At 42.0% G+C, this 15,942-nt stretch overlaps 3 protein-coding genes across 7 annotated transcripts in view; 2 read left to right on the plus strand and 1 right to left on the minus strand.

Annotated features, from left to right (window-relative positions):
• The first annotated feature begins 658 nt into the window (after positions 1-658).
• On the plus strand, positions 659-2,309 carry LOC142346146 (uncharacterized). The gene is made up of 3 exons (XM_075398655.1): positions 659-780; positions 1,079-1,528; positions 1,901-2,309. Exons 1-3 carry the CDS (start codon positions 659-661, stop codon positions 2,307-2,309), a joined length of 981 nt encoding a protein of 326 aa, XP_075254770.1.
• Positions 2,310-4,895: 2,586 nt separating this feature from the next.
• On the plus strand, positions 4,896-6,250 carry LOC142346147 (uncharacterized). Its single transcript, XM_075398656.1, has 3 exons — positions 4,896-5,042; positions 5,252-5,538; positions 5,911-6,250. The coding sequence occupies exons 1-3, from the start codon at positions 4,896-4,898 to the stop codon at positions 6,248-6,250; spliced, it is 774 nt and encodes a 257-aa protein (XP_075254771.1).
• Positions 6,251-13,725: 7,475 nt separating this feature from the next.
• LOC142346298 (uncharacterized) overlaps positions 13,726-15,942 on the minus strand; it is a 110,864-nt gene continuing 108,647 nt past the window's right edge. For 2 of the 5 annotated variants that reach the window (XM_075398816.1, XM_075398817.1), the window contains exons 20-22: positions 14,798-14,939; positions 14,463-14,504; positions 13,726-14,091 (exon numbers count right to left, since the gene is read on the minus strand). In XM_075398816.1, the coding sequence (XP_075254931.1) occupies positions 14,828-14,939 (112 nt within the window). In that variant the 3' untranslated portion in view covers positions 13,726-14,091; positions 14,463-14,504; positions 14,798-14,827. Of the gene's footprint in view, positions 14,092-14,461; positions 14,505-14,797; positions 14,940-15,942 lie in introns of all 5 variants that reach the window. The other 3 variants (XM_075398820.1, XM_075398819.1, XM_075398818.1) reach the window with 3 other exon arrangements.

Below are 15,942 nucleotides of genomic sequence, written 5' to 3' on the forward strand. Positions count from 1 at the left end.
ATGCGTTATCAAGAACTCAAACAGTTTGCCCTTCTACAAAAACTTCAGGTGAAGAAAAATGTGGCCTTCATGTATCCGGCATTGTAATACAAATAGCCAATTGTGTGATGTCCTGGCGCCCCTTTAGTGCCGGCTTATGCCATTTGAGGCTCACTGCAAAACCATTCCCCATTTCTCTTATTTCCACCTACAATCACACGGAAGACCTTGACGCATGCGTCAAGGAGACCTTCGACATTCATGTTAACGATCTCGTGGACTTGATCCCAAAAAAACTTCCTGCAGTTAACTGGTGACTGGAACACCAAGCTCGGTTCCCCACTCCCGACCGAAATTGCAACCATCGGAAGTTTCATTCTGGTTGGCAGAAATGATAGCGGTGACCGCCTAGCCCAGGTGGCCCTGGCTAGAGGGTTTCTTGTCACCAAAAAAACCTTCAAGAAAACCCCCGTTTCCTGGTCACCTGGATGTCCAACGACTACCGAACAAAAATTCAGATTGACTACAAAATGATCAAACAACGGTTGCGTTCCTCAGTCTTTGATGTTGCCTCTAAGCGGCACAACACTGTCCTCGACTCAGATCATAAGATGCTCTTGCACAAGATCTGTTTCAAGCTGAAAACTTATAGCAAAAAGTCCGCCAGAACAATCTCGACATGGCCACCTTTCAAGTCCCAGCTGTTCTTGACGGCTACAGGTACTCTCTCCGCTGGCTTCTCCCAACATCGCTGGATGACCTCAACCTCGAGACGGCGTGGTCCTTAATTCGCAATGCGATGTCAGTAGCTGCAACGAGACCCCTACCAAAAAAGGGAGCAACCCTTAAGTGATGGCTATCGCCCACGTCTCTAGCCCTCATAGCCAAGGGGGTCAAATGTCGCTCGAGGATGATGATGAAAAATACCAGAAAAGCATTCAAGAGGAGTGTCCGCGCCGACAAAGTCGCGTACTTCAGTGGACTAGCCGATGAAGTCCAGGCAGCTGATGGATTCGGCAACACCTGCCATGTCAACAAGACTATCAGAACAACCCCTGTAAGTGTTAAAAAATTCCAACTGCGAGCCCTTCACTGACAGCAAAGAAAAAAATGAAACAAGGGAAGCCTTTTTTGGGTCACTCCTGAACAATCCTGTCAACGACTCAGCAGATATCAACCCGCGAGTCTCTGGTGACCTTGCCAGAGTCAACAATTCCGCCCCCAGTAGTGCAGAAATTACCCTGGCGCTCAATTCCCTGAAAACAGGCAACGCTGATGGAACCGACCAGCTGCCCTCCGAGCTTTTTAAGTTTGCAGCCGACGATCTCGCATCACCTCTTTTGTCTTTGTTTGGGAAGATATGGACAAGTACATACATCCTCAGCGATTGGAAAGACGCCATTATCATCCCTGTGCACAAGAAGGGAGACAAGGCCCTTTGCTCCAACTATCTGGGCATCTCTCTCACAAACAGTGTGTTTAAGGCACTTGAAATAGTGATGCGCAAAAGAATTGAGCCTGCCTATTCCCCCTTGCGCGCAAGAATCAGGCAAGCCTCAAACGCGGTGTTGGTTGCAGGGGGCAAACTTTCTACCTTAGATAAGTTCTTGAGCACAGAAACCAGTTGCACCGCCTCACTTTTTTGGCGTTCGTCGATTTTAAAGCAGCCTTCGACAGCGTTAACGGCGACAGCATATTGAAGGTTGCTGCAAGCCTTGGCCTTCCCAAGAAAGTGATAAGTGTGCAACGCGCGATGTACACGGAGAGCCGGAGCCAGGTTAGAGTGTACAACGTGACATCGCGATTCTTTGTCATCAAATCCGGAGTTCACCAAGGCTCTTTTTTAGCCCCTTATTCTGTTCAATTTAGTCATCAACCATATCATGATCTCCGCGCTTCGAACTGGTTAGTTTAATGTCAGCCTGGACGACACTGCTCTGGCAGATCTCGGCTACGCTGATGATATCTCATTAGTCGATGACAACATTTATGTCATCCAAAGACTTCTTGATACCCTGAACAGTGAAGTCGAGTACTGTGGCCTTAAAATTAACGTAAAGAACTCTGAAATCTGTAGCAACCAAGAAGATGCCGCCCTCTCTTGCAACGGCGCCCAACTCAATCTGGTGGAAAATTTCACATATCTGCGGAGCTCGATGCAACTAAACGGCGATATAGCCCGTGAAGTGAAGTCCCGCATTGGCCCAGCCGCACAGAGTTACAAGAGCCTCGAAAAGTTCTGGTACATGAAAGACATTCAGTGCTCCTTGAAGCTCAATGTCTACAACGCTTGTATAACCGGTGTGCTTCTCTTCTCCTGCGAAACCTAGCCGCTCCGTGCCTCAGAGCTGAAAAGTCTGATGAGATTCGACAAGAGGTACTGGCGAAGAACTCTTGGAGACCCCACAGTTACCAGCAACCTCGACATCTCCATCAAAAGTAGACACTTAAGGTGGCTCAGTCACGTTCTTAGGATGCCTAAGGACAATTCTTAAGTTTTTCAAGTGGCCCTCTTTGCAAGCGGCCTCCCGGTGGTGTAAAAACCACTTGGAGAAGCATCGTGCGTGAAAAACTGAATCAACACCTTAAGACCTCAAAGATTTCTCGCAAAAAGTGGAATGAAGAGTGGTTGATCACTGTCAAAGAAACTGATATGCACCGGCCGCAATGGAGAGCTCTTATTTTTGACAGTTGTGGCGGTAATGGTCAACCCCGACTGAAAAGCCCCGATAATGATGATGATGAATAGGTAGGGTTTAAATAACAGCATGGCAACGGTTATTGAATAAATCTTGGCTATCAAGTACAACGACTTTTGTGGGATCCTCAAATATCTGAGAAAACAAGAATTGAATGTTACTTGATTTTTTTTGTTGATTCTTTAGAGATCTGTTAACGTCACAGTTTTTGGAACTAGGACATAATTCAGAAAACTTAGGACATTTCGATTGATTAAAAATAAAATGCGGCTCTCAAAATGATTAAAAAGGCTAAATCAACAATTCATTTAATTTTGGTGCCATATTTTATATTTCAGCTTTTGGGTGCTAATTTACCACCAAAACCATATTAATGTCAGAAACGCTTTATTTGGAGAAAAATGGAACCGTATATTTTGTCTTGCTAGAATTTAACTGTTAAGGAATGTTGAATCTGTCCCCATTTCATTAACACGCCTTTTTGTAATTCTAGTGATTCCACGATCTGATAATTTTCTGCACAATCACGAAGTTTTCTCAGTGCTCAATCCAGACATTTTTTTCCGCCGATATTTTTATGGTGGGCAAGAAAATCGAGATAATAGAGTGGCCACAATTTGTCTGTTAAGGTTCGTACTACTCTGCTAGCCTACGTAGGTAAGTACGTGAATACTGGACAGCTTGTGACAGCTGCAGATCAACTATCTCTTTTATTAGCTCTTTCGGCATTTGATTTTCCTACATATTAGCGATAGGCATCTTGAAAAAATGTATCTTTTTTGACGTTTTAGGAGACCTTTTGTCCAGTTTTGGGTCCAATTTGTTCATTGATTCACTCTTCATTTATGTGGCAACGAGAAAAAAAGTTGCGATCGATTATTATGTTCCGGGCGCGAATGGAGACTTTGATGAAGTTGGTTGTTTTGCGTCCAGCAGAACATTTTACGTTTTGTAGGAAGTTTTTTGGTCGTGCAAGTGTCCACTGCTGAAAACTCGTCTTTTTTGTGTTTCAATACTAAGATATTTGCAAGAGACTGTTTGTCTTGTTCCATGGTTTGCCACCACACATTATTCCAACTTCAATTAGTCACTGGCATCTATTTTGCCAATGTTATGCAAAATGTACATTGCGGGCATTTTTTTCAAATTCAGACTGATTAGATCCTCGTAAAATTGTTTCTACCCTTCACGCCCTCAACGGCAAAAAAGACAATCTTAATTGGAATTTGGAATGCACGCATTCTTTTGCCTCTTGAAATCAAACCAATGCTCGCCGACAACCTCTGCAACCCCGGGGCGACAGGACCCGTATACCAGGAGACGATGCATGCGTTATCAAGAACTCAAACAGTTTGCCCTTCTACAAAAATTTCAGGTGAAGAAAAATGTGGCCTTCATGTATCCGGCATTGTAATACAAATAGCCAATTGTGTGATGTCCTGGCGCCCCTTTAGTGCCGGCTTATGCCATTTGAGGCTCACTGCAAAACCATTCCCCATTTCTCTTATTTCCACCTACAATCACACGGAAGACCTTGACGCATGCGTCAAGGAGACCTTCGACATTCATGTGAACGATCTCGTGGACTTGATCCCAAAAAAACTTCCTGCAGTTAACTGGTGACTGGAACACCAAGCTCGGTTCCCCACTCCCGACCGAAATTGCAACCATCGGAAGTTTCATTCTGGTTGGCAGAAATGATAGCGGTGACCGCCTAGCCCAGGTGGCCCTGGCTAGAGGGTTCCTTGTCACCAAAAAAACCTTCCAGAAAACCCCCGTTTCATGGTCACCTGGATGTCCAACGACTACCGAACAAAAATTCAGATTGACTACAAAATGATCAAACAACGGTTGCGTTCCTCAGTCTTTGATGTTGCCTCTAAGCGGCACAACACTGTCCTCGACTCAGATCATAAGATGCTCTTGCACAAGATCTGTTTCAAGCTGAAAACTTATAGCAAAAAAGTCCGCCAGAACAATCTCGACATGGCCACCTTTCAAGTCCCAGCTGTTCTTGACGGCTACAGGTACTCTCTCCGCTGGCTTCTCCCAACATCGCTGGATGACCTCAACCTCGAGACGGCGTGGTCCTTAATTCGCAATGCGATGTCAGTAGCTGCAACGAGACCCCTACCAAAAAAGGGAGCAACCCTTAAGTGATGGCTATCGCCCAAGTCTCTAGCCATCATAGCCAAGGCGGCCAAATGTCGCTCGAGGATGATGATGAAAATTACCAGAAAAGCATTCAAGAGGAGTGTCCGCGCCGACAAAGTTGCGTACTTCAGTGGACTAGCCGATGAAGTCCAGGCAGCTGATGGATTCGGCAACACCAGCCATGTCAACAAGACTATCAGAGCAATCTCTGTAAGTGTTAAAGAATTCCAACTGCGAGCCCTTCACTGACAACAAAGAAAAAAATGAAACAAGGGCAGCCTTTTTTGGGTCACTCCTGAACAATCCTGTCAACGACTCAGCAGATATCAACCCGCGAGTCTCTGGTGACTTTGCCCGAGTCAACAATTCCGCCCCCAGTAGTGCAGAAGTTACCCTGGCGCTCAATTCCCTGAAAACAGGGAACGAACGCTGATGGAACCGACCAGCTGCCCTCCGAGCTTTTTAAGTTTGCAGCCGACGATCTCGCATCACCTCTTTTGTCTTTGTTTGGGAAGATATGGACAGGTACAGACATCCTCAACGATTGGAAAGACGCCATTATCATCCCTGTGCACAAGAAGGGAGACAAGGCCCTTTGCTCCAACTATCTGGGCATCTCTCTCCTGAACAGAGTGTTTAAGGCACTTGAAATAGTGATGCGCAAAAGAATTGAGCCTCCCTATTCCCCCTTGCGCGCAAGAATCAGGCAAGCGTCAAACGCGGTGTTGGTTGCAGGGGGCAAACTTTCTCCCTTAGATAAGTTCTTGAGCACAGAAACCAGTTGCACCGCCTCACTTTTTTGGCGTTCGTCGATTTTAAAGCAGCCTTCGACAGCGTTAACGGCGACAGCATATTGAAGGTTGCTGCAAGCCTTGGCCTTTCCAACAAAGTGATAAGTGTGCAACGCGCGATGTACACGGAGAGCAGGAGCCAGGTTAGAGTGTACAACGTGACATCGCGATTCTTTGACATCAAATCCAGAGTTCACCAAGGCTCTCTTTTAGCCCCTTATTCTGTTCAATTTAGTCATCAACCATATCATGATCTCCGCGCTTCGAACTGGTTAGTTTAATGTCAGCCTGGACGACACTGCCCTGGCAGATCTCGGCTACGCTGATGATATCTCATTAGTCGATGACAACATTTATGTCATCCAAAGACTTCTTGATACCCTGAACAGTGAAGTCGAGTACTGTGGCCTTAAAATTAACGTAAAGAACGCTGAAATCTGTAGCAACCAAGAAGATGCCGCCCTCTCTTGCAACGGCGCCCAACTCAATCTGGTGGAAAATTTCACATATCTGGGGAGCTCGATGCAACTAAACGGCGATATAGCCCGTGAAGTGAAGTCCCGCATTGGCCCAGCCGCACAGAGTTACAAGAGCCTCGATAAGTTCTGGTACATAAAAGACATTTAGTGCTCCTTGAAGCTCAATGTCTACAACGCTTGTATAACCGGTGTGCTTCTCTACTCCTGCGAAACCTAGCCGCTTCGCGCCTCAGAGCTGAAAAGTCTGATGAGATTCGACAAGAGGTAACGGCGAAGAACTCTTGGAGACCCCCCAGTTACCAGCAACCTTGCCATCTCCATCAAACGTAGACACTTAAGGTGGCTCAGTCACGTTCTTAGGATGCCTAAGGACAGTCACTCTTAAGTTTTTCAAGTGGTCCTCTTTGGAAGCGGCCTCCCGGTGGTGTAAAAACCACCTGGAGAAGCATCGTGCGTGAAAAACTGAATCAACACCTCAAGCCCTCAAGGATTTCTCGCAAAAAGTGGAATGAAGAGTGGTTGATCACTGACAAAGAAACTGATTTGCACCGGCCGCAATGGAGAGCTCTTATTTGTGACAGTTGTGGCGGTAATGGTCAACCCGGACTGAAAAGCCCCGATAATGATGATGATGAATAGGTAGGGTTTAAGTAACAGCATGGCAACGGTTATTGAATAACTCTTGGCTATCAAGTACAACGACTTTTGTGGGATCATTTCGATTGATTAGGACATTTCGATTGATTAAAAATAAAATGCGGCTCTCAAAATGATTAGAAAGGCTAAATCAACAATTCTTTTAATTTTGGAGCCATATATTATATTTCAGCTTTTGGGTGCTAATTTACCACCAAAACCATATTGATGTCAGAAACGCTATAATTGGAGAAAAATTGAACCGTAGATTTTGTCTTGCTAGAATTTAACTGTTAAGGAATGTTGAATCTGTCCCCATTTCATTAACACGCCTTTTTGTAATTCTAGTGATTCCACGATCTGATAATTTTCTGCACAATCACGAAGTTTTCTCAGTGCTCAATCCAGACATTTTTTTACCGCCGATATTTTTATGGTGGGCAAGAAATTCGAGATAATAGAGTGTCCACAATTTGTCTGTTAAGGTTCGTACTACTCTGCTAGCCTACGTAGGTAAGTACGTGAATACTGGACAGCTTGTGACAGCTGCAGATCAACTATCTCTTTTATTAGCTCTTTCGGCATTTGACTGTCCTGCATATTAGCGATAGGCATCTTGAAAAAATGGATCTTTTTTGACGTTTTAGGAGACCTTTTGTCCAGTTTTGGGTCCCATTTGTTCATTGATTCGCTCTTCATTTATGTGGCAACGAGAAAAAAAATTGCGATCGATTATTATGTTCCGGGCGCGAATGGAGACTTTGATGAAGTTGGTTGTTTTGCGTCCAGCAGAACATTTTACGTTTTCTAGGAAGTTTTTTGGTCGTGCAAGTGTCCACTGCTGAAACCTCGTCTTTTTTGTGTTTCAATACTAAGACATTTGTAAGAGACTGTTTGTCTTGTTCCATGGTTTGCCAACACATATTATTCCAACTTCAATTAGTCACTGGCATCTATTTTGCCAATATTATGCAAAATGTACATTGCGGGCAATTCTTTCAAATTCAGACTGATTAGATCCTCGTAAAATTGTTTCTACCCTTCACGCCCTCAACGGCAAAAAAGACAATCTTAATTGGAATTTGGAATGCACGCGTTTTTTTGCCGCTTGAAATCAAACCAATGCTCGCCGACAACCTGTGCAACCCCGGGTCAACAGGACCCGTATACCAGGAGACGATGCACGCGTTATCCAGAACTCAAACAGTGTGCCCTTCTACAAAAACTTCAGGTGAAGAAAAATGTGGCCTTCATGTATCCGGCATTGTAATAGAAATAGCCAATTGTGTGATGTCCTGGCGCCCCTTTAGTGCCGGCTTATGCCATTTGAGGCTCACTGCAAAACCATTCCCCATTTCTCTTATTTCCACCTACAATCACACGGAAGACCTTGACGCATGCGTCAAGGAGACCTTCGACATTCATGTGAACGATCTCGTGGACTTGATCCCAAAAAACTTCCTGCAGTTAACTGGTGACTGGAACACCAAGCTCGGTTCCCCACTCCCGACCGAAATTGCAACCATCGGAAGTTTCATTCTGGTTGGCAGAAATGATAGCGGTGACCGCCTAGCCCAGGTGGCCCTGGCTAGAGGGTTTCTTGTCACCAAAAAAACCTTCAAGAAAACCCCCGTTTCCTGGTCACCTGGATGTCCAACGACTACCGAACAAAAATTCAGATTGACTACAAAATGATCAAACAACGGTTGCGTTCCTCAGTCTTTGATGTTGCCTCTAAGCGGCACAACACTGTCCTCGACTCAGATCATAAGATGCTCTTGCACAAGATCTGTTTCAAGCTGAAAACTTATAGCAAAAAGTCCGCCAGAACAATCTCGACATGGCCACCTTTCAAGTCCCAGCTGTTCTTGACGGCTACAGGTACTCTCTCCGCTGGCTTCTCCCAACATCGCTGGATGACCTCAACCTCGAGACGGCGTGGTCCTTAATTCGCAATGCGATGTCAGTAGCTGCAACGAGACCCCTACCAAAAAAGGGAGCAACCCTTAAGTGATGGCTATCGCCCACGTCTCTAGCCCTCATAGCCAAGGGGGCCAAATGTCGCTCGAGGATGATGATGAAAAATACCAGAAAAGCATTCAAGAGGAGTGTCCGCGCCGACAAAGTCGCGTACTTCAGTGGACTAGCCGATGAAGTCCAGGCAGCTGATGGATTCGGCAACACCTGCCATGTCAACAAGACTATCAGAGCAATCTCTGTAAGTGTTAAAGAATTCCAACTGCGAGCCCTTCACTGACAGCAAAGAAAAAATGAAACAAGGGCATTTTTTGGGTCACTCCTGAACAATCCTGTCAACGGCTCAGCAGATATCAACCCGCGAGTCTCTGGTGACCTTGCCAGAGTCAACAATTCCGCCCCCAGTAGTGCAGAAGTTACCCTGGCGCTCAATTCCCTGAAAACAGGCAACGCTGATGGAACCCACCAGCTGCCCTCCGAGCTTTCTAAGTTTGCAGCCGACGATCTCGCATCACCTCTTTTGTCTTTGTTTGGGAAGATATGGACAAGTACAGACATCCTCAGCGCTTGGAAAGACGCCGTTATCATCCCTGTGCACAAGAAGGGAGACAAGGCCCTTTGCTCCAACTATCTGGGCATCTCTCTCCTGAACAGAGTGTTTAAGGCACTTGAAATAGTGATGCGCAAAAGAATTGAGCCTCCCTATTCCCCTTTGCGCGCAAGAATCAGGCCAGCCTCAAAGGCGGTGTTGGTTGCAGGGGGCAAACTTTCTCCCTTAGATAAGTTCTTGAGCACAGAAACCAGTTGCACCGCCTCACTTATTTGGCGTTCGTCGATTTTAAAGCAGCCTTCGACAGCGTTAACGGCGACAGCATATTGAAGGTTGCTGCAAGCCTTGGCCTTCCCAACAAAGTGATAAGTGTGCAACGCGCGATGTACACGGAGAGCAGGAGCCAGGTTAGAGTGTACAACGTGACATCGCGATTCTTTGACATCAAATCCAGAGTTCACCAAGGCTCTCTTTTAGCCCCTTATTCTGTTCAATTTAGTCATCAACCATATCATGATCTCCGCGCTTTGAACTGGTTAGTTTAATGTCAGCCTGGACGACACTGCCCTGGCAGATCTCGGCTACGCTGATGATATCTCATTAGTCGATGACAACATTTATGTCATCCAAAGACTTCTTGATACCCTGAACAGTGAAGTCGAGTACTGTGGCCTTAAAATTAACGAAAAGAACTCTGAAATCTGTAGCAACCAAGAAGATGCCGCCCTCTCATGCAACGGCGCCCAACTCAATCTGGTGGAAAATTTCACATATCTGATGAGCTCGATGCAACTAAACGGCGATATAGCCCGTGAAGTGAAGTCCCGCATTGGCCCAGCCGCACAGAGTTACAAGAGCCTCGATAAGTTCTGGTACATGAAAGACATTTAGTGCTCCTTGAAGCTCAATGTCTACAACGCTTGTATAACCGGTGTGCTTCTCTACTCCTGCGAAACCTAGCCGCTCCGCGCCTCAGAGCTGAAAAGTCTGATGAGATTCGACAAGAGGTAACGGCGAAGAACTCTTGGAGACCCCCCAGTTACCAGCAACCTCGCCATCTCCATCAAACGTAGACACTTAAGGTGGCTCAGTCGCGTTCTTAGGATGCCTAAGGACAGTCACTCTTAAGTTTTTCAAGTGGTCCTCTTTGGAAGCGGCCTCCCGGTGGTGTAAAAACCACCTGGAGAAGCATCGTGCGTGAAAAACTGAATCAACACCTCAAGCCCTCAAGGATTTCTCGCAAAAAGTGGAATGAAGAGTGGTTGATCACTGACAAAGAAACTGATTTGCACCGGCCGCAATGGAGAGCTCTTATTTGTGACAGTTGTGGCGGTAATGGTCAACCCGGACTGAAAAGCCCCGATAATGATGATGATGAAAAGGTAGGGTTTAAGTAACAGCATGGCAACGGTTATTGAATAACTCTTGGCTATCAAGTACAACGACTTTTGTGGGATCCTCAAATATCTGAGAAAACAAGAATTGAATATTACTTGATTTTTTTCGTTGATTCTTTAGAGATCTGTTAACGTCACAGTTTTTGGAACTAGGACATAATTCAGAAAACTTAGGACATTTCGATTGATTAAAAATAAAATGCGGCTCTCAAAATGATTAGAAAGGCTAAATCAACAATTCTTTTAATTTTGGAGCCATATTTTATATTTCAGCTTTTGGGTGCTAATTTACCACCAAAACCATATTGATGTCAGAAACGCTATAATTGGAGAAAAATTGAACCGTAGATTTTGTCTTGCTAGAATTTAACTGTTTAGGAATGTTGAATCTGTCCCCATTTCATTAACACGCCTTTTTGTAATTCTACTGATTCCACGATCTGATAATTTTCTGCACAATCACGAAGTTTTCTCAGTGCTCAATCCAGACATTTTTTTACCGCCGATATTTTTATGGTGGGCAAGAAATTCGAGATAATAGAGTGTCCACAATTTGTCTGTTAAGGTTCGTACTACTCTGCTAGCCTACGTAGGTAAGTACGTGAATACTGGACAGCTTGTGACAGCTGCAGATCAACTATCTCTTTTATTAGCTCTTTCGGCATTTGACTGTCCTGCATATTAGCGATAGGCATCTTGAAAAAATGTATCTTTTTTGACGTTTTAGGAGACCTTTTGTCCAGTTTTGGGTCCCATTTGTTCATTGATTCGCTCTTCATTTATGTGGCAACGAGAAAAAAGTTGCCATCGATTATTATGTTCCGGGCGCGAATGGAGACTTTGATGAAGTTGGTTGTTTTGCGTCCAGCAGAACATTTTACGTTTTGTAGGAAGTTTTTTGGTCGTACAAGTGTCCACTGCTGAAAACTCGTCTTTTTTGTGTTTCAATACTAAGATATTTGTAAGAGACTGTTTGTCTTGTTCCATGGTTTGCCACCACATATTATTCCAACTTCAATTAGTCACTGGCATCTATTTTGCCAATATTATGCAAAATGTACATTGCGGGCATTTCTTTCAAATTCAGACTGATTAGATCCTCGTAAAATTGTTTCTTCGCATTTTTCGGGCTCCACAGCAAGATGAAGTTGCTTGGGCTGTGGTCCAAGCTGGTTGACGAGAAAGATTGTTTTTTTTCGGTAAAAGTGGAAATTTCCAATTCAATTTCAAATTTCTTGATTTTTCTTTTTTGTGGAGGGTCTGATGTGAGCTTCTCTCGAAAAGGCTCTACAGCAAGCGGAGTGCGTTTGTGAGTTTCTGACGGCGCGATTGCGTACGCTATTGTTTTAGCGTAGTAATCTGCCAGGCGAGATTCGCCAAACAAGATACCATACATTGTATGAAATTTTTAAAAAAGAATTATTTTTAAAATAAGGAACAGCTTTATTTGGTTAAATTAAAAAAGGGAGACATAATGAATGATTTTTAACTAATTTGGAAAAGAGCGACAGAAAACCGAATCAATTTGCTTTCATTCTGAACGCGACAGAGCTATGTGTTGAACGTCTTTCACCGTTTTTTTTTTCATTATTTAGTCAACGCAAGAGAAGATCGGCAGTCAGATTCAGCAATGAAGTTAATAATAAAAGATGATCGGAAACCAAATTCATCAATGCTGCGACTGAGAGAATTTTTTGAATTTGATGACCAACATTGGTTTTATAGCAAATTGTTAGTGGGATTCAAAGTTAGACTGAAAACTTTGCTTTATTTTCAATTAGACGCATTTGGGCAACGGCTTATTAGGTTGTTGAAAATCAATTTAATCTGCCAAAAATTTCAAAAGAGAATATCACTTTAATATCAAGATGCATTAAAAGCCGAAACGTTATTTCTTTGTTTTCCCATTTTGACCTTTTTCATTATTCTTATATTATTTGATGAGTACGAACTTCTCTACTTGAACAGGAACGTTTTATCTTAATGTTTTGTTCGCCTTTGAGAAAGTATTGCTGTCTCCGGTACTTTTGACTGAAGTTCGAAAAGAATGAAAGTGTTTCTTGATTTATGGATTTAATTGAAAATCTACAGCGAAACATCACTGTTTTGCCCCAGAAACTTTTCTAGTGAGCTGAAATTGTGAAAAAATGGCTGAAGATTACTGACTATCAGCTGAGAAAAGTTGAAACATTATGTGTGAACACATCCTATTAAAGTTTTTCTAGAATATGTGCTTGGGCATTTTTTGTCCCAACAGGATTTTGTCCCAAGTTTTCGTCCCAACAGGGTTGTTATTTTAAGCATCTATTACAGCAAAGTTTTTCAATTAAATGTTTTTTAAAGCTTTATTGATCAGTTTTCGACGTGCTAACCTCTGTTGTTATCTTTTCAACAAAAACAAGACAATTATTTTACATGGAAACCCTAATTGTAATCTTATGGTACTTTTTGTTTCAGTTTTTGACAGTGGTCAAACCGAGCAGCATGTTTCTAGGATGGATAAGTTAGAGTTGTTTGACCTTTTACTACGCGAACGATTTGAATTTTGTGGCAGAAATGTTTTTATACGTTACACACTAATTCTTATTTCTCGTGCGATGAATAACGACACGATTTTTTGAGAGAAAAAGAACATGCGGATAATTACGGTTTTTTTATAAAAATAAAAAATCACATGAAATTTCATGAAAAACGTACGACAATTCCTGATGCCCAACCCAAGAAATTAATGAAATTTTACATGAAAAATCACGCAATATGACATTTTTTCTCAAAAATTTGTGTGCCAACACACGATTTTTTATGTGATCTGATACGAGCAAGTTTTAGAGCGTAGTAAAATTTGCAGTTAGATATTTCAGGTACATATGTGGGTAGCATTTTAAGGGTCTATTACATTACAAATGACCATGTTCTACGGAGGCAAGCAGTTGACAGTGGTCAAAGATCAGCCGCTTCACACAATTTCTTCAAGCAAAATTATCACACCGCTCTTATAGGCGGCGAACTCTTCATCAAAAATTAGCACTAAAAAGATATAAATAATGTGAAAGGCTCATTTAAACTTTAAATTACATATTATTTATAATGAACAATATAAATACTTCATGCAATGATACTTTTTTTTCACACGTAAATTATAAGATTATAATACATTAATCTATTTTCAATAACATAATCTATTTATTAAATAAAAATCTAACACGAAAGGTTATCGGAATTCACTTAAATATGTTATAATTATTTTAAATTTTTACAATCTCAAATACTTAAATAGGGATATCTTTTCTATCTGGTACCTTCTGGCTGCTTGTTTGAGTTGAATGTTTTGCTGCTTTCTGCTGCTTTACTTTTCGGTGCTGTATTTGATGTTGCTTCGTGCTTTCTGTATCGACATCGGCGATGACGCCATTTCCCAGTGAATCGAAACTTGATACACCTTGATAAGACATACATGATCTTGAATATCTCTTGCAACATCTTGAAACATCTTGCCGAGAACTTGAAATGTCAACATTTCATGGCAAATCTTGATAAGATCTTGGTAAGATCTTGTCAAGATAAACCAAGTAAATTTCGTGACAGGTCTTGACAAAATCTTGATAGCACTTTTCATCATTTCGGATCCAATTGCTGTTCGATTTATCTCGTTCCAAGAAAACAAAACAAAATTCTCCTGTGAACTCAAAGCCCACTCTCGAATCTTGATATCTTTCATAGTAAATACCAAGTTGAGATTTTGGCATGATTTACCATGATTTAGCATGCTTCTTATCAAGATGTATCAAGTTTCAATTCACTGAGTTTGTTGACGATCTTGGAACAATATTGTGATTGTTTTTCTGAATACAGCTTTTAGCTGCTACTCGGGTCGATCTTAGTGGTTTCCATCGCAAATTAATGTAAAAACGTGGTGATTGCAATCAACTAAATATTTCTTTGAAAAAAAAAACAAGAGGAATGCGCTGGAAAGCGAAAATCATGCGCATGATCTAGCTGTGTGATGATAAATTAATTCTCTGCGCTTGCTTTAACCACTTTCACATCAAATCTATCTAAAATTTCTTCCGAGAAAAATACACGGCGAAGTTTTCATGTCAACTTAGCTAACGTGTTTTTGAAATAATTCCTCGACCCGGGTACGTATTTCGTGCTTGTTTGTTGTTCACGTGCGCGCTCTGTGACTTAAACACTGCGTTAAGGCTTTGACAACGGCTACTGTGAAATAAGAAATGGCCAAGGACACGCTCATGTTGTCGCCGAATCTGGACTCTTGTCTGAAACATTTCAAGTTGATACTCCGAAGAAAGGTATTTTCATTTACTTTACAAATACGTCAATTTTGATTCATCCGGAAATGTAAAAACTCTAGATCTCATTTGCCCAGATTTTGTTTCAATAACACAGGAGATTAACACTCAACAGCCTGAAGATGATACTTTTCTAATCAGACGAGCATCAATTGCAACTTTAATGAAAACCGTTGCTTGCCAATTTGAACAATAATGTAAAAAAACGGCAAACAGAATGTTCCAGCATTAACATTGGAGGACACGATAGGGCTATCAATCCCGAAACTAAAACAAACGACAACGTGTAAAATAAGGAAATAATAAAAAAAAACAAGCTTGAAATTTTCAGCGCATTGAAGGCAAAAAATAGACCACGACGAAACGTTAAATGGATTTTTTTAAAAAAAGTTATTGTTGTCCCTTAATTTTCAGAAGTGATAAATATCGAATCAAAATGGAAAAAGTTTTGTGATATCAAAGATATTCTAAGCAATTTGAACAAGTGATTCCATCAATTAGATAGAAGGTGAACCACATTTTTGGAGGAAAGGTTTTCTGGATACAATTTTCAGGACTTAATTATTTCCTTATTCCCTATAAAAACAAACAATTTTAATCTCTCAAAAAACAAAAAAAGTGAATTTCATTTTTGTAGGCACGCAGTAGCGCTCAGCACAAAAAGCTAGTAGAAACGAATGAGTTTTTCACTAGTTTTTGAGGAAAATGCATTAGTTTTTCAATTTTGAAAATTCGAAAATTTTTTTCAAATTGCAAACTCCAATGATTCCATGAAGCCTTCTGTCAACGCGAAGACAATGCTGAAATAAAACCATATAAACTGCAAAACAAAGCAGGCGAAACGTTTGAAATGCAGTAAGTTGTTGAAATTTTCATGTATTTCACGCCAGAATGCATAAGGTGCTCCTTTCATCGGCAATTTTTTTCGCAAGCAAAACTTCTTAATACCTCATTTATTCATCAAAACGCC

This window comes from Convolutriloba macropyga, chromosome 9 (genome assembly GCF_964194025.1).
Source record: "Convolutriloba macropyga chromosome 9, txConMacr16.3, whole genome shotgun sequence".
Taxonomy (NCBI): domain Eukaryota; kingdom Metazoa; phylum Xenacoelomorpha; order Acoela; family Convolutidae; genus Convolutriloba; species Convolutriloba macropyga.

What these genes read in the sequence shown, in the direction of transcription:
- LOC142346146 (XM_075398655.1), top strand. Translation starts at nt 659, where the DNA reads ATGGCCACCTTTCAAGTCCCAGCTGTTCTTGACGGCTACAGGTACTCT. An exon ending in TCCTTAATTCGCAATGCGAT is followed by an intron (nt 781 to 1,078) that starts GTCAGTAGCTGC and finishes CTTCACTGACAG; the next exon opens with CAAAGAAAAAAATGAAACAA. An exon ending in CCCTTGCGCGCAAGAATCAG is followed by an intron (nt 1,529 to 1,900) that starts GCAAGCCTCAAA and finishes GTTTAATGTCAG; the next exon opens with CCTGGACGACACTGCTCTGG.
- LOC142346147 (XM_075398656.1), top strand. Translation starts at nt 4,896, where the DNA reads ATGATGATGAAAATTACCAGAAAAGCATTCAAGAGGAGTGTCCGCGCC. An exon ending in AGACTATCAGAGCAATCTCT is followed by an intron (nt 5,043 to 5,251) that starts GTAAGTGTTAAA and finishes CCCTGAAAACAG; the next exon opens with GGAACGAACGCTGATGGAAC. An exon ending in CCCTTGCGCGCAAGAATCAG is followed by an intron (nt 5,539 to 5,910) that starts GCAAGCGTCAAA and finishes GTTTAATGTCAG; the next exon opens with CCTGGACGACACTGCCCTGG.